The 18,047-nt window shown below is 38.3% G+C and overlaps 1 protein-coding gene and 1 pseudogene across 1 annotated transcript in view; both read left to right on the top strand.

The window, feature by feature from the left end:
• Positions 1 to 18,047, top strand: part of Polb (DNA polymerase beta) — a 36,689-nt gene that overhangs the window by 12,426 nt on the left and 6,216 nt on the right. Inside the window, exons 6-11 of the mRNA XM_004633065.2 lie at positions 760 to 809; positions 2,697 to 2,748; positions 5,304 to 5,358; positions 5,453 to 5,525; positions 12,595 to 12,665; positions 13,538 to 13,624. Coding sequence (XP_004633122.1) covers positions 760 to 809; positions 2,697 to 2,748; positions 5,304 to 5,358; positions 5,453 to 5,525; positions 12,595 to 12,665; positions 13,538 to 13,624 — 388 coding nt within the window. The remainder of the gene's footprint in view (positions 1 to 759; positions 810 to 2,696; positions 2,749 to 5,303; positions 5,359 to 5,452; positions 5,526 to 12,594; positions 12,666 to 13,537; positions 13,625 to 18,047) is intronic.
• Positions 6,139 to 6,833, top strand: LOC105742417 (annotated as a pseudogene).

Genomic DNA, 18,047 nt, shown 5'->3' with positions numbered 1-18,047 from the left:
TATTTATTTATTTATTTATTTATTTATTTATTTTGTGGAAGTGGGGGTTGAACTCAGGTCCTTGTGCTTGCCAGGCCAAGTGCTTATTCCACTGAGCTATCTCCCCGGCACCCCCTGGACAGTTTTTAATGGAGGAATGTTAATCTTAAAATTTGAGCTGGCAAGGAAAGTAGCTTCTTTGACACTGGAAAAAGGGAAGATTAACATTGAAATATTAAGACCATAAAACTTCACTTATCTTTCACTTTTGTGGAATAAGGCATTCCTTTAAATATTTTTTTGCTTTAAGTATTAATGACTGCATTTCTAATGAAAGTTATTTTATAGTATAATAAATTCTTAAGCATAGTATACTGAAAATGGGCATACTCCTTGGGAACTCAAGACTACTAGATATACGTGGATAAAGACAAAAGTTGTTATTGTCTTATTTATGCTGTATTTTCAGTAGAGTGTATGTCATGTAATAGGTGCCTCAGTAGACCTTACTTGCTGAATGAACAGTTTTCAAGTGCTTATATGTCAATTATGTTGGCAAGCTGATTAGTTATCTTTTTTTTCTTTCCTAAGTGCATGGCTATCTTCCTACTAATTGAAGCTTCAAGAATTTTTACTTTGGATAAAATTGAACATTACTATGAAATATTTTATCCAGTCTTCTTTAGCTTAATATCTTATGTTTGACATAGAAGACATTTGGTCGTTAGAAAGACCCTGAATTTGATCTGATATTGAAACAATGTGTTTGTTTCTGTGTAGTCCATCTGCTGCAAGAAAGTTTGTAGATGAAGGAATTAAAACATTAGAAGGTGAGTAATACCCTGGGTTACTGATTCCAAGTTAAAGATAGTCCCAGAGGACTGTAAATGTGCTAACAAATGCAATCTTAAATTTGTTTTCAATCAATACAGAAAGATTTTCTTTTTAACTCTGCATTTTAAAGTTTATAACTCAGAAGACAATCAAGAATAGCAAGAAATAACTTTAAGACAATGAAATAGTTCTAAATTGCAAATTGTTAGAGGATGTAAATTGTTTTTATTTCTTTAATAAAATTTTAGGCAAAATTTATATATCAGAATAAAATCTGTATATATTGAGAAAAAATTTTATTTATTAATTAAATATTTTTGAAAGAATTTTTTATTTTAAGGGAGTGATACAAATAGAGCTCAGGTCAAGTAGGTTAAAAGATTTTTCTTAAACCTACTACAGACATTGTATAAATTTAACCTGTCTATTCATGCTTCCCAAGGAAGGGCGTATTCTATACATATGAGTTCATTACATTTGTGGCATTTGGAGTTTAGTATTTGTGGGTTGAGCTACTTACAAACAGCCACAGTGGTGGGTGGACAGGTTTTGAAGACTGATCTGAATTGGTATTTTTACCTCCTGTGACTTAATATAGTAATCAAATACTTAGCAGAGTGTTTGATACATAACTAATACTTAAAAATGGTAACTGACTCCTATAAGGCATTATTCATCAGTGTGAGTCACATAACTAGAGAGAGTGGGTTCTGTGTATCTCAAGATGTGTGGTTTTCTGCTTTGTCTGAGAGAGATGATTGATGTTCTGTCTAAAGGGGACCAGAATTCGTGGACTTCTTAAAGTCATTCATGGTAGTATCAAGGGTCTACTTTTCTGGTGTTATATTTCATAATTCAGGTAGGTAAATGTAACTTGGTATCTATGTAATAAACTCAATAGTTCCAGTTCACTTTCAGACATGTGCTAAAGTGTTTTCTGTGAGAGACATTAAATGCTAAATATGTCACGAAGATGCTTATTTTCTTTTTTATATATCCAGAAACAACGCATGCATTTGTGAATAGAAGGTTAACTGTAGGAACTGCTTTTAAAGTGTACTTCTCTTGTTTCTTTAAACAGAGCTCACTACTGTATTTAAACCTAGAAAAGGAAGAGTACCCAATAGAACTAGCTCACTTTTTATCTTTTTTCCTTTTAACATTCTATTTATTTATTTTATGTATTTAGTGCAGGGTCTACACGGTCTCACTACACTAATTGGACTTGTAGTGATCCTCCTGTTTTCAGCCTCCCAAGCACTGGGATTCTAGACGTGTACCACCACACTCAGTCTCAATCACTGTCTCAGTGTGCCTGGGGACAAGGCCAGCACTCACTTTCAGTCTTGAGACATAATGTTATGACAGATTTCTCAGATTAAAAAAACCTGAAGATAATACAGTGTTTTTACTTTCAACAGGACTTTTAGCAGAAATCATTAGTCAACACTAATTGAAGGAAGTAGACAAACAAGTGTACAATATGAATCCAGTTAATCCAATTAAAGTTGTGGTTACTACCAGTGCTATGAACAGTATATTAAGTAACATTGGTTCTTTTAAGGTTGCTTTTTGCCATAGCCAGTAAAATTTGATATAATTCTTGCTATATTTTATGCACTGTTTCATGCAACTCTTAATCTTATTTTGATTCAGTCAATAAAAATGACTGTGAAACCAGCTGTTAGAGCCAGGCATGGTGGAACATGCCTGTAATCCTTGCATTCGGGAGACTGAGGCAGGAGGATCATTGTGAGTTCGAGACCAGCCTGGACTACAAAGTGAGCACAAGGCCAGCCTGAATTACATAGCAAGATCCTGTCTCAAAAGAACATTTTCAAAAAATATTTAAATGAACACCTCAACTCTTACCTTCTATTCAGATCTCAGGAAAAATGAAGATAAATTGAACCATCATCAACGGATTGGGTTAAGGTAAAAAAGCAAAGTTTCTTTTGATACTTCAGAAGTAAAAGTAAAAGTTTTTATCAACATTCTTTACATACCATGATTCTTCAGACCTACCTAAATATAACCATAGTTTAGAAATGATAGATTCATTACAGACTTTTATGGAGTTTATACCTACTCTCACACATTCTGTTACTGCTTTCTTTTGTTTTCTCTTTGGCGGAACCAGGGATTGAATTTAGGCCCTTGTGCTTGCCAGGGAAGTGCTTATTCTACTGAGCCATCTCCTGGCCCCTGATTGCTTTCTAATTTGTGTACTTGTTCTTGAGGATTTCCCTTATCCTCTTGATTTTAGCAGGAAGCCTCCTCCTAAGATAAGTGGAACTGAGTACATCAGGCAGATGATGGGTGTTTACCTCGTGTTGTACAAAGCAGTGTACTGTGTCTATGATAAGGATGTAAGACATTCGATGTAGCTTTTAAGGGGTTTATAGTCTGCCTGAGAAAATCAGACAAAAAAACTAAATTTTAAAAACAGAACACACAAACACCTAAGTAACAGCATAACTATTAACCATGTTCCTGTTTCAGAACCAGTAGTTGTTTTGTGAGCTAGATAATGGATCATTTCTGATGATAGTAACTGCTATATGTATCTGTGATTGGTGATTCTATCCCAAGGACTTTCTGAACTTTCCTGTTGATGCCTTACCAACATATCTTTAAATTTGTGTTACTATTCTAAGAGTAATACCAAAAATAGCAAGATGGTATGGTTCTCACTTTCCTGGCATCTCTATAGTAAATGAGGTCATCTAGTCTTTATAAAAACTGGTTTTAAGCAGGTGTCTTAGGTATTCTTCTCTCATTGCTGGGGCAAATACCCGACACCCAAATTGAAGAAAGGAAAGGTTTATTTAGCTCACAGTTACTGGAGGTTTCAGTCTGTACTCAGCTAGCTCCAAGGCAGCCTGGCACATGGCAGAGAGCAACCTTTCATGGCTGTGGCAAAGAGCAAAAATACAAAAGGAGGAGTAGCAGCAGCTCAAGCATCTACTTTCTCTTCCCCTCTTAAATTGAAATGCAGATTACCTGCCCCAGGGCAGGTGCAGTACCCACACTCACAATAATCAATCACAAATTCTAGAAGCCACCCCATGACTGCATGAGGCTCTGGGGGGACACCTAGACACAAACCATAACAACAGGTATATCATAAATTTTAGACATTACTTAGACATTGTTTCACCTCAAATATCTGTATAGCAGCCTTTTGAGATACAATTATATACAATCCAATCATTTAAACTATAGGGTTGTATAACCATTATAGTCAGTTTCAGGATATTTTTATTTTTTATTTTATTTTATTCATTTTTTTGTGTGAATTTGGTACAGGGTCTCACTATGCAGGTTGGACTTGTAGGGATCCTCCTGTTGTCAGCCTCCCCAGCGCTAGGATTATAGGTGGGCACTATCACGCCTGGACTTAGTCACAGGCTCAGCTGGCCCCTGGGGTGGGACCAGTATAGCATGTGATGCCAGGGATGAAACCACAGTTCCTGCACTTGCTTAAGCAGGCACTTGATCTGCTGAGCTACTATCTCATGGGCCCTAGTTTCAGGATATTTTTATTATCCCAAAAGATGATTGTGCACCGTAGCAGCCATTGCTTGTTCCTGGCATGCACATTGTCCCATCACCCTCCTTGGCCCTAGACAACTAGCTGCTCATTTGTCTGTCTCCACAGATTGCCTATTCTGGGTGTGTCATATAATGAATATGGTATCATATAAATGAAATCCATTGTTGCCAATCCATGTTTTCTGTAACTGGGTTCTTTCACTTAGCATCTGAGTTTATCCATGTTGTTAAGATCATATTTTAAAATACAATTTTGAAGCATTTTTTGGTGTTATTTGTTAATTTAAATATGTAATACATATTTGTGAGGTGTGATGTGATATTTTGATATATGTATACATTTTGTAATATGTGAATCAAATTAAACATATCTCCTCAATTATCTTTTTTTTGTGATGAAAATACTCAAAATTCTTTCTAGCCTTTTGACATAAACTGTTTATTTATTTATTTATTTAGTGTGTGTGTGTGGCTGGCTCAGCCCACCAGGGGGCGGGGCTGGCTGGCATGTAGTGCTGGGGGATTGAACCATGGTCCCTGTGCTTTGCTTAGCTTAGCTTGTTCTAAGTAGGTGCTTTATCTTAAGTCACACTACTGTGCAATAGTACACTAGCACTTCCATAGTATCTTTGTAGGATTCACAAGCAATGAACTATAGAGAATAGTCAACTTTGAAAACATGTACTAACTTAAATATATTTATTTATTCACATTATGTGAAACTGACTCAAATAGTTTAGATGGAGTATGTGAAATATTACAAAGAATTAACTTCAAGGATAAACACCCAGCCCCACTTTTACTGTTGTCTTCTCAAGGTATTCTACACTTGATTTGTGAGACTTAGGAGAAGGATCTGTTGGTAGGATAATCAGTATGTAGACAGTTTAATTTTTAAAGAGATTTAAATTTACAAAAATCTTTTGCCCTTATAGATATTTTGAGGACTTTGAAGAAAGAATCCCTCGTGAAGAGATGTTACAAATGCAAGTAAGAGTTACTGAATTGTGTTCTTTAATTAGTATTGAGACTGTCACCGTGGAAAGCCATTATTAGAATACTGACTTAATTTTTCTTCTATTAGGATATTGTACTAAGTGAAGTTAAAAAACTGGATTCTGAATACATTGCTACAGTTTGTGGCAGTTTCAGAAGAGGTAATATATTTCCTGATCTCGGGCTATTTGTGTTTTGATGTTACAATTGCTGAATGTATATAAATAACTTGGATTAAAAAGATGCAATTTGGCTTACTTCAGATTTACTAAGACTCCCTTGTACAATATTAGCCAAGTTTATTTGTGCATAAATGGGGCTATGTATAGTGGAAACTCATCCTAATTTTATTGTAGGATATGTTATGACTACATTTAACAAAATTGACATAATAATTTTAAGTACATTAAGATGCTGATGATAATTGTCCTTGACTAGATGGTAGTGAAACTGTGGTGTATTTCGTTAAATTTTTCTGTCTTTTCTATACTGGATCTAAAAAATAGTGTGTCTAATGAACTGTGAAGGCCTGGGCCCAGTGGCCCATAGGTGTCAGTCATGGACGCTGAGCACAATACTTATAGTTTGTAACCTCACCATGTCAAAGCAGCCCTCCAGGGCCTCCTGCCCGTCTCCTGGTCTCCACCCTGGTCCCAGTGTATTCTCCTTACTCCTATTCCATGTACTTCTACTCCACATACCCTTTCCTGCTTTCAGCTGGGGTGCCCCCTCCCTCAGTGACTGCACCCCACCATGTGGTGCTTCTTTTGGGACATGGCCTTTGTCTGCTTCTTGTTGACGACCTGGTCACCGGCCACAGTCCTAATCTCCTATGTGGTGGCTGTGCTCTCTGGGCACATGAACTCTTTCCTAACCTACATCAGTGATAGTAGAACAACTTCTCCAGAGAGCAGTATTTTTGGATTCATGATAAACTTCTCTGTGTTTCTCTGCTTGACCATGATGTACATGAGATATAAAATCTTGGAGAAGCAGAGTGAAATCAGCTACTTCAGCATGCCTGTCCTCAACTTGGTGTTGCTAGTCCTCGGCCTTGTGGGCTACATTGGCATGGGTGTTGTGACCAACTTCCAGGAGCTGACCATGCCTATGATCTACAGCGGCAGCTCCCTCCTTGCCTTCCTGTGTGTGGTGTGATGTATGTCCTCCTGCAGCTGGTCATCTACAAGTCCTGTCCCCAGTGGAATAGCCTGTCCATCTGCCACATGCAGATGACCATTTCTGTAGTGTCCTGCACAGCTATCCTTCCCATGGTCACCTGTTCCTCCCTGATCTCTATCACCAAGCTGAAGTGGAATCCAAAACAAAAGGATTACATGTATCACCTTGTCAGTGCCATCTGCAAGTTGATAGCGGCCTTTGACTTCATTTTCTACTTCCTGACATTCATTCAAGATTTTTAGAGCATGATTCTGAGGATAGCCATTGAAACCAATGTGTACATCTGAAAGCAGGAGAACGGGATCTTGCTCAGCATGCTCAGACAGTTCCTAGAAGTGGGCAGGACTGAGGTGTCGGTACCCTCTTATCCAGTGTGCCTAGGACACATGACTTGTGGCAATGTTTTTATACTTTCCTAAGCAGATATATATTTTATATGAACAAATTGATATACAGAGAAGATAAAGGGATATAGAAAATGGAAAGTTTCTTTTTTTGTACAGATTCAGAGGACTTAGGGTTTATTTTATTTTATTTTGCCTGTGTATTGAGTGATCTGTGGAAATATAATAAATGAGAAATTTAAGTTTAGTACACTTACGAAAAAGTAAAATCAGGGGATAGTCTTTTTTTTTTTCAGAACCAGGGATTGAACTCAGGCCCTTGGCTTGCCAGGCAAGCGCTTATTCTACTGAGCCATCTCCCTAGCCCAGGATAGTCATTTTTAAATTTCATTTTTCAAGGATGAATTCATCCTCTGTAATTCTGTTTGTTGAGGCATGGCCTCACTAAGTGGTTTTAGACAGGCCTTGAACTCAGTGTGTAGGCTAGGTTGGTCTGGGACTGGTAGTGATCCTCCTGCCTCAGCCTTCTACGTGCTGGAATAACAGGCATGTGCCACTATACCTGGCGATGTATTTTTTTTTTTAACCGCAGGAGTATTTTTGTTCCTTGGTACAGGGGATCTATCACAGGAACATTTATAAAATTAAATTTATAATAATCCTAGACCCAAATCTTAAAGATTTCTGTCATGAGGCCAACACACTATGCATGTTATTTAAGCAAATAAAGACAGAATGCCGAGCTATGAGGTTCAGCCTCTTCCTTTCTCCCTGTGACTCCCTGCAGCCATAAAGGACGTAGTTCTAGGTGGAAAGGATTCATCAAGGCCAATTAGGAGTCATATAGTATCATTTTTGTTACTGCATACTTGGCGTAGAGTCTGAGCCCAGAACTGCAGCCTGCTTCAAGAATTTACCCATGGTGGCCAACATGGAGAATACACTTCACAGATACAAAGAGAAAGGAAGGGGCAGTGGGCACTTTTGGGTCCGAGTGCTGTTTGTGGGATCCTTTTGTTTTTGGAGACAAGGTCTCACTATGTAACCCAGGCTGGCCTTGAACTCCCTGTGCACCCGAGACTGACTTCCAGTTTATAGTGGTCTTTCTGTCTTAGCATCTTGAATGTTAGGATTACAGGTGTGTGGCACCACACCTGGTTGGACTCCTCCTCTGAGTGCCTGTGGCCAGACATCCTCCACACTGGGAAGTAAGAATCAGGTCCTTTGTGGTCACTATGCCCCCCAGATGCCAACTCTGTGCCTGAGTTGCCAAGGATGATGGAAAGCAAGTCACTGCAGGAGGAAGCAGCCTGGGCTGGTGACAGGCATGTGCTATCCCTCCAAGGCCCCTCTGTCTGGCGAATAGTACGCAAGGTGCCTGCTAAACTCTCAGAGAAGTGAGTGGAGGGTGAGGCTAGGCTGCTACCAGTTGCAGCCACCTCAGCCAGGGCATCTGCATCTCCTGAAAGCTTGCAGGGGTAACCTGTTTCCAGGTCTGTGTGACTGTTGTTACACTGTGGACCATCATTACATCACTGGGACTGAAAGTCCATGACTGGCCCTATTGTGAAGCAGAAAAGGAGCCCTTTGTGCTTCGTCAGGAACCCAGGACAGGAGTCCAGGCTATGGTTTCCATCAGTACTGTTTGGGGTACATTGCCATTCTTCACATCTCCACATGGTGACATTGAGAGCTGCCCATGGGCTGGGTGTGTGCCTTCATTTTCATCTTTCACTTAGGGGATAGCATAGCAGCTCTTGGTATGCCTCACACTTGATAAGTCATTGAACGTATGCATGAGTGAGCAGGAGGATGACTAAGCATATTTTGATGTTTTGAGATAGGGTCTTACTGTGTGATTCAGGTTGGCCTCAAACTCACTGTGTAGCCCAGGCTGTCCCAGGGGATCCTCCTGCCTCAGCCTCCCAGGCATTGGGATTATAGGTGAGCACCACCACACCCAGCAACTAGGGATGTTTGAGGTACTGTGTCACTGGATTCATTTGCTCTCATTTATTATTTTGATGCAAACAAATGGTCTGTGTAATGTCATTGTTTTGCTTTGCATATTACATTCATGATTCTATGCCAACTCTTTCAGGGCAGTGACCACCAGAATTGTTCCATGATCTGTTCAAAACCAGTTTTTAGGGCCAGTGAGATAGCTCAGCAAACTAAGCACCTGCTTAGGCAAGCCCAGGGACCTGGGTTTGGTGCCCAGTACTGGCCCACCCCAGCCACTGAGTCTGAGCGTGGTGGTGTACGCCTGTAATCCCAGTGCTGAAGAGGCTGAAAACTAGAAAATCACTATGAGTCTGAGCTGTGTAGTCAGACCCTGTACCAAACACATTAAAAAACAAAGCAAAAACAGTTTTTACCAATTTTTCAGTCAGTTCCTCACTTACTGTGTGAGTCCAAGCAAAGAGAATCACACAGCCCTGACTCTTACTGGCTTAAAATTTTTAAAAGGCTAAAGAAATTTTAAAATATTAACTTTTGGGTTGTGGGTGTGTGACTCAGTATTAAAGTGCTCACCTAGCATGCATAAGGCCTTAGGTTCAATCCCAAGTAGGGAAAAATAATTAAAATTGGACTAGAAAACTTTTACTTAAGCATTTTAGAATATGGTATGTATGTGGACTGCATCTATGGCCATTGATATAATTTTGTTAGAAGTTATTGATGGGCTATTTGATAAAATCTAGGTAGTTGCTGTAAGAATTTAGAATTAGGGAAAAGGAAAGAATAAAATCCATAGTGGCTAATAAGTAAAAAGACCTTTGAGTTGGGGAAAAAGACCTGGTTCTAATGCCAGATCTACTTACCACTGTATGCATGATTTTAGTGAAGTCTGTCTTGCTGATCCTACTTTCCATATTTGTAAAAGGAGAGTATTGGTGTTAACCAGTTATTCAATGATGTCTATATCAGATAAATCTGGGAAACTTAAAAAAAAATGTGTGTGTGTGTGTGTGTGTGTGTGTGTGTGTGTATCCTGGTTACAGGCCTGCCAAATAAGAGTTCTGTTAAATGAGAACTTGGAGTCTGGATTTTCAAACTGTAAATTTTAATGCACAGCAAGCCAAATGCCTACTCTACTGATTATGACAACCTTCCTGAAGTTACAATTTCTATTTCATTTTTTATTATTGAGTATACTATATGGTTATATACTTCAATATAAAAAATTGTACCTACAGAGTCTCACATCATCCTGTTGACTATTTACTCCTTTCCACCATTGTCTCATTCATAACTACTTGCTTGTGTATTTTTCAGTGTATCTGCATGAATATGAGTGTGCACCCTTGACTTACCCCTCCTCTTCCCTTTTTTCACTGATAACATATATGTACAATACTCTCCATTACTTTTTTCACTTGACAATGCATTATGGAGATCTTTCCATATCTGTGTATAGAGAGCATCTTTATTCTTTTGTTTACTTATATAACATTTAAATGTGGGATATACCATATGTTACCCTGTGCCTCATTATTGGACCCTTCGATTTCCTTTTGCTCTCTCTCTCTTTGCTAATACACTTTAAAAAATTTTTTTCTTGATGGCAGGTGGGTGATAGATGATAAAAGATGCTCAGCTTTTAGGAAAAAGAAAAAAAAAAAGACAATAGAATGTTATTTGTGAAAATAGCTTCCATAGATGTCCAGGAATGAGTGCACATTTAATCTTGTCTTCCTTATATTTAAATACAGTAGTCTATCACTTATCCATAATTTTACTTTCTGTGGTTTTGGTTGTTTGTTTGGCGGAACTGGGGATTGAACTCAGGCTCTTGCGCTTGCCAGGAAAGTGCTTATTCCACTGAGCCATCTCCCCAGCCCCCTATCTGTGGTTTTGGCCACTCATAGTCAACTAGTCTGAACATACTAAATGGAAAATTCTAGGAATAAGCAACTCAAGTTTTAAATTGCATTCCATTGAGTAGTGTGATAAAATCTCCCACTCTGTTGACCTGGAAGTTAATCCTGCCTCTGCCCAGAACCTCTGAGCTGGATATACTACTTCCTGCTACACACTTAGCATCTGTCTCAGGGACTAAAATCAGGTGTTGGGGTATTGGCATACATATGGGGATTGATTGTTGATATATAACTGTGCTTGTGTTCTAGTAATTATCTGTGTTTGATAATGACCCCAGGTCACAACAGTGGTCCTCCTTGCAATTTGGATATACTGAACAGAACTTTTAAAAGTGCTTCCTGGCTGGGGATGCAGTTCAGTGGTAGAGTGCTTGCCTAGCATGAACAAGGCCCTGGATTTAATCCCCTGTACCATAAAATAATAACAACAATAATAATACTTAGAAAGAGGAAGAAAGGAAGTGCTTAGTGAAAAGGGGAATGTTCCTGAGTTAATAAGGAAAGAAAAAAAAAAACCTGTATCCTCGGGTTGCTAAGATCGTAGTGGGGAGCAAATCTTCTGTGAAATTGTGAAGGAAAAACCATGCTAGTTTGTTCTCACACCTTAAATTGCAAAAACTGTAGCCACAGTGTGTGATTAAGTGCTTAGGATGGAAAATATACTAAATAGATTGATTGGTACTCTCTGGTTTCATGTACCTGCTGGAGCTCTTTGGCATCCTCCTTAGAGAAGGGCAGATGACAGTTTGGTAAAGATTGTTGATTAAGTACAGTGGTGATATACAGAGACCCTGGCCACCTTGTGTCTTTTACAGTTATTGCACTGATCAGTATGAAAAGGAGAAGAAACAGAATTACTTTGTGCTATGTATCAAGCACTGTGCTAGATGCTTTGACATATGCTCGTGTTTAGTTACACAATAGCTTGATGTAGTTTTCAGTAATTTATAGACACAGAAACAGAAGTTTAGAGGAATGTAGAGTCTTCATTTGCACTGCTGGGTGGATGGGTAGGTGCTTTTAAAGTAGGAGAAAGTCTAAATGGAAACAAAATTTTATAATATAGGGTAAAAACCACTGAGCAATCTCCCTAGCCCTATAGAGTAAGAATCAAACAGCTATGTATAACGTGTGGAAGTTACACAGTTGTAAAATCAAAACCAAAGACCAAATTATTTTTAAGTGCTATGTTAACCACTTATGATACCACTGTAGTAATTTTTTACCAGTATTCATTAAGTGAATTCAGTCATAAGAACCAAAATAAGTTTTCTGGTCAACTTTTGTGGAATTATAGCATATTAAGATTTTTTGGGTATCTCATTGTTTAAACAGATATATTGTATGTATGTATGTATGTATGTATGTATGTATTTTTTGGACTGGCTCAGCCCCCCTGAGGGTGAGGCTGGCGCAGCATGTGGTGCCAGGAATCAAACCCATTCCCCTGCGCCTGCCTAAGCTGGAGCTTTAGACTGCTGAGCTATCTCGTCAGCTCTAAAATAGGTGTATTTTAAAGCTATTTCTAAGTATTGTTTTTATTATTGAGTGATTAGGAACACTTTTAACACATTAGCAACAAATTATATGCAGTTTATAGTCTAATGCTAATTACTGTTATTGTCCAGATTCTATGAATATGCCTTCATAATTAGAGGGAAAGTTGAAAATTTTAAAGTAATTCTGAATATGAGGCCCAGCAAAGTAAAAATTTAGGCTGTAAGAAGTAAGGCTTTTCTCTATGCATCCTGCATTTAGTTCAGTGTTGGCCTACTTGATGAATTTACAGAGTGCTCCATGTGTGTTCTTTGGTGCCTTAGGTGCAGAATCCAGTGGTGACATGGATGTTCTTCTGACCCATCCAAACTTCACTTCAGAATCAACCAAGCAGGTATGTCAGAGTTTGGATTGAGTGTGATTAGTTTCAGCTCAGCAGTGAATACCATTTTCTAACTGATAGTTGGGCATTTTCACAATGAAGTTTATTTTAATCATCCTGAAAAGGCCCTGGCAGTGTTCTGACTGACTGACCTCTGCAAAGGGATACTTATAATGGTTTTTCTTGGAGGCCTTGTGAGGCCAGTCTACCATTTGAAGGACATGAAGTTTAAATATTCTCATGATTTTTTCTTTCTACTGATAGCTATTTCAGAAATATTAATATTAGATTTTTACTAAGGAAATATTTTTCTGTTTAAGTATTGAAAAACTTTACTTTTTTCCCCAAGAAACTTTATTTTTATTAGAAAATTCATCCAGGTAAAAACATTACTATATATATGCCATTATCAAACAGTGAAGCAGCTCTTTGATTTAATGAAACAAACAAACACAAATTGCTTTAGGATATCATGAGATTGGTGAAAACTGGCTTCTAAAAATATATTCCACTTGACAAGATAAATTTTCTGTTAAAGGAGAAAGCTACTTATTAAGAACATTAACAAGAACAGAGTTCTTGGGGGGGGTATAGCTCAGAGCAGAACACTTGCCTTGAGATATGTGTGGTCACCAACTCAATTCCTAGCATGAGAAAGAAGCTAGAAGCCAAAAATGAAAACAGAAATTTCTCTATACAAAATCTGAAAACTTGTATTAAAGATATTTTGAGGAGGGTAGAACTCTGGTAGAGTATAAGGCCCCAGACTCAAAAACATTTTTTCTGCCCCCCCAAAAAAATATTTTTCTTTCTTTCTTTCTTTTTTTTTTAAATCATAACAAGGTACCTGCTCTTGTTCTTACTCTCTGATTATGATTCTACAGCCGAAGCTGTTACATCGTGTTGTGGAACAGTTACAAAAGGTTCACTTTATTACAGATACTCTATCAAAAGGTGAAACCAAGTTTATGGTGAGTAGTCATTTGACTTAGCATATCTGAAAAAACTGCTGGAGACTGTTAAGTAACCATCTGAGTTTGTGACTTCATTGTGGTTTGTATTAGTCAACCAATAGGACACTCCTGAGACCTTAGGGAAAATGATTATCGGGGCACCAGAGTCTCAGAGCTACTTTCAGAATAGTTTAGTAGAGAACTTTCTTTTAAACTCCCATTTTTAAGTACACTATTAAAATAAGCATAGTTAGCTTTTTAACATATCTGCAATTGCCGGGAGTAGTGGCACATGCCTGTAATCCCAGCACTAGGGAGGCTGAGGCAGGAGGATCATTGTGAGTTTGAGACTAGCCTGGACTACAAAGTGAGCTTAAGGCCAGCGTGAGCTGCATAACAAGATCCTATCTCAAAAAGATTTAGAAAAAAAAAACAAAAAACCGACAATGACTTTCAACACATATCAAGTTTTTCCTGAAAAGAACAAATTGTTTTTGTATTCTGTACTTTAGAATTTTTCAGTGAGGTTAGAAGTGACTGAAGAATATTAATCCACACCCAGGAGAGAAAGTATTAGGCTGCATAAGCCAATACCCAGGAGATCCATGATAGTGGGATAAGAGGGAGGTGGTGGAGGCACTGTCCCAGGCTTCTCAGGAAGCGCCATATTGCTCTGTCAGAATCCAGTGGATTTCCTACTGCATTGAAATTTAAAAACTCAAGGCAAGTGAATAAAACCAGATAAATGGTCCTGTATAATAACAACAGGAAAACCAGTAGAAATCCAGGATCAAGATTTGTCTTTTGGGCTGGCCTGATAGCTCAGCAGACTAAAGCACCTGCTTAGGCAGAGTGCAGAAGCCAGAGTTCGATCCCCAGTGCTCAGTGCTGGCCCCACCCCCAGGGCACATTGAGACTGTGATTGAGACTGGGTACCATGGCGCAGACATGTAATCCCAGCACTTGGAAGGCTGAAAACAGGACACTACAAGTCCGATCTACATAGTGAGAACCTGTAGACCCTGTCCTAAATACAGAACAACAACAAAAATTTTTGTCTTTCAAGCCGGGTGTGATCCCAGCATTCAGGAGGCTAATGCTGGAAGATCATTGAGAGTTCAGACCAGCCTGGGCTACAAAATGAGTTCAAGGCCAGCCTGAACTGCATAGTGAGATCCTGTCTCAAAAAGATTAAAAAAAGAAGAAGAAGAAGAAGATTCTTTCTTAGGCAGGCTTCTCTTCGTTCTTAATTTGAATGCTTCATGTAGATCTCTGCTGTCTGGCCCACTTGTCCTAAGTTACATGACTGATAAAAAAGGCAGACTGTGTTCTGGGGTGTGGACTTGATAATGATTTGAAGAGTCTCAGAATGCCACAGATTTGATAGGGGTGCTGGCTAAAAGTTGGAGAAGGTGATTGAAAAAGAATCAGTCAGTTATTCAGAAAGTAGAACATGAGGTGGTAGGCCTGGGAAGAAGACAAAATGGGAAGTTCATGTCTAATAGGAACAGAGTCTCAGTTGGGGGTGATAAAAGGGTTCTACAGATGGATGGTGATGGTTGCACAAAGGTGAGGATGCACAGCTGCCGTGGAACTGTGCACCTAGAATTAGCTAAGGTAAGTAAAAAAGATCGAGGTGATCAGTGTTATGTTATGTGTGTTCAACCATGCACAGTCATATCATTAAGCTGAGCATGGTGATTTTAATGGGCTATGAAATTGTTTCCCCTAAATTTGTCATACTTTAGCAGCATTGCTGGAAAAACTTTGGGCAAGATTTAAACAAAAGTTCTTACCAGTTTTTGAGAATGAAATCTATGCTTTATTCCTTTGACTCTGTCAAGTTTTGAGGTCTTATTCTGTGCCCACAAATATATACACATGCAAGGGTTTTAGATGCCCAGGAACCTCCCTTTTAAATTTAATTCTATTTTCCTTCTATAAATAGTACTTATATTTGGAGGTTGTGGGAAGGGACTGATCATTAACAATGAATGTAAGGATGTAAACTTTTAGTATATCCAGTTAAGGTAGGTAGTCAGTGCTATAAAAAAGGGAGGAGCAGGACTGAGAGAGATGGGAGTGGAGGAGACAAAATCAAGTAGGGTGTGTAGGGGAACCTCGTTAAGAGAATGGAACTTAGGGTAAGTCTTGACACAAGGCAGTGAGCCAGAACAGTATCTATCAAGGGAAGGGACAGCCAGGCCACAGGAGTCAGTGTCTGTGTAGGAACAAGTATGCAAAGAAACCTAAGGTATCCAGGTTTCTGAAAGGAAATTGATTGCAAAGTGAGAAAACAAATTCACACTCTATGAACACTTGATTCCAAAACCTTTGTTCCTACAACCACTAACTAGTTTTAAAGTTGTATATATGCAAGTTATTTTTGAAACATAGATTCTCTTTTGCTAATAGCTGTTGAACCTTAGGACAGCCATGGTTATTCCAGGTGGTCTCTTAAAATCATGTCCTTTATGTAATTAAGTCATATTTTCCCTGATTAAAAACAGGAAGAAAAAAACACTCCGTTTTTAATTGGCTATTATATTTATACAGGGTAGTTACAATTCATATTTTTGTGTTTTGTGCACATTTGACTTGTGATTTTTCTATGGAATAGCTATAGAAAAAATGCAGGGGACAGTAAAAGGTACCTAAACTACTCTCAGGAAACAAAAGGCTTTATTTATTTTAGATTCTCAACATGAAACTTCAAAATTCAAAAAGCAAACAAAACTAATCTACTCAACCTGATAAAGACTTTATAGTAATACAGAGAAGTCCTTCTCAGAAAAAGTTCAGAAATAAAATTTCCTAAAGAAAGACATAGGGCCAGGGAGATGGCTCAGTAGAATAAGTGCTTCCCTGGTAAGCACAAGGGCCTGAGTTCAATCCCCGGTTCCGCCAAAAAAAAAAAAAAAAAAAAAAAAAAAAGAAAGAAAGACATAGTCATTAAATGAAATGCTGATGCTGATATGGCAGACACAAGACCATGGCCTGAGGGGACCCAGGCACCCCATCCGCAAAGTATTGCCTGTGGTAACTCCACATGCAAACATTTGTTCCACTTGCAAATAGAAGTTGAGTTGGAACTTGTCGATTCCTAAACAAATGAGTTTCACATTTTGAAGGTAAACATGTTTTGGTGGTCTTTCAGCCATGGAAACAATTACAGAAAATATTTATTTTAAAATTATTTTAATTAAGCCAGTGTAGGCCTAGTAAGTTCAAGGTAAGCCTGGCTTAAAAAACTGAAAAACCCCCAATAATTTAAAATTTATTTTGGGGCCTGGGAGATGGCTCAGTAGAATAAGTGCTTGCCTGGCAAGCTCAAGGCCCTGAGTTCAACCCCTGGTTCCGCAAAAAAAATAAAATAAAATAAAATAAAATTGATTTTTCTATTTTGTTAAGTGAAAAAGTATGGCTTTTAGTGATGTGTATATTAATTTGATACTTGTTAGGATCTGAAGCCTGTCACTTGCATATTTTCCCTTCAGTGGCATTAGAGAATTTTACCTTGAAGTTCATTGATTTCTGGAAGCTCTTTTCACATATGTATGAGTTGTTGTGCAGCTCAGAACTTTTGCCTATGTTTCTGGAAAGAGAAAAACATGACAAGACCGACTGATAACTGTTGTTTGAAAACTGGAAGTATAATGAAAACTCACCTACAGAGAAAAAAGAAATTTTTTCTTATCTTTTAAATTAATTTTTCTTATTTTCTCTCTTATCTGTCTTTCACATATATTTTTAATGGTACTTCTTCAAATTCTTCTGCTATCACATTTAAACTTTTCCTAAGTGTTTGTTGTCTGTAGTATTTTGCTTCTATTTAATGGGCCATATTATCTTCTATTTTGGGGGAATATTTGTGGTAATTTGTTTTCTTTCTTCCAAATGATTGTTTTGAGTTTCTTTTTCTTATTCATTTCATCTGTCTTTCATGTTTGATGTTTTTCTTGATTAAGTCTTATTTAGAATTACATAAAGCCAGATTCTTATAGCTAGAATTCCTATTTGCTATTTCAGGTAGTTCTCTAATTATCATAAAGTATAATAGGAAGGCTGTGGTAAGTAGAAAAGCCATTCGTTTATTTGTTTGTTCATTTTGTCTTTTTGAGACAGGGCCTCACTGTAGTTCTAGCTCACCTTTAATTCACTTTGTAGCCCAGACCGGTCTCAAACTCCCAGTAATCCTCCTCCCTCAGCCTTCCGAGTGCTATGATTACAGGCATGCACTATCACACTTCGCTAGAAAAGCTACTCATTTGAAATTCTCAGAATTCTAAAACTCACTGTAAAAGACAAAAGTAGCCTTATGTTCAAAATTTGATTAAAACTAAGTTGGGAGACCCAGTCCTAGCCCAGGTCCGGTGAGTGTGCGGAGAGTTTCCTGCTACCCTGCGCCGGCGGGACCAGTCCCAGCCCAGGCGCAGCGTGG

Source organism: Octodon degus, unplaced genomic scaffold (assembly GCF_000260255.1).
Source record: "Octodon degus isolate 3935 unplaced genomic scaffold, OctDeg1.0 scaffold00051, whole genome shotgun sequence".
Classification (NCBI taxonomy): domain Eukaryota; kingdom Metazoa; phylum Chordata; class Mammalia; order Rodentia; family Octodontidae; genus Octodon; species Octodon degus.
The sequence above is the reverse complement of the archived record's forward strand: the minus strand, read 5'-3'. Positions and strand labels throughout refer to the sequence as shown.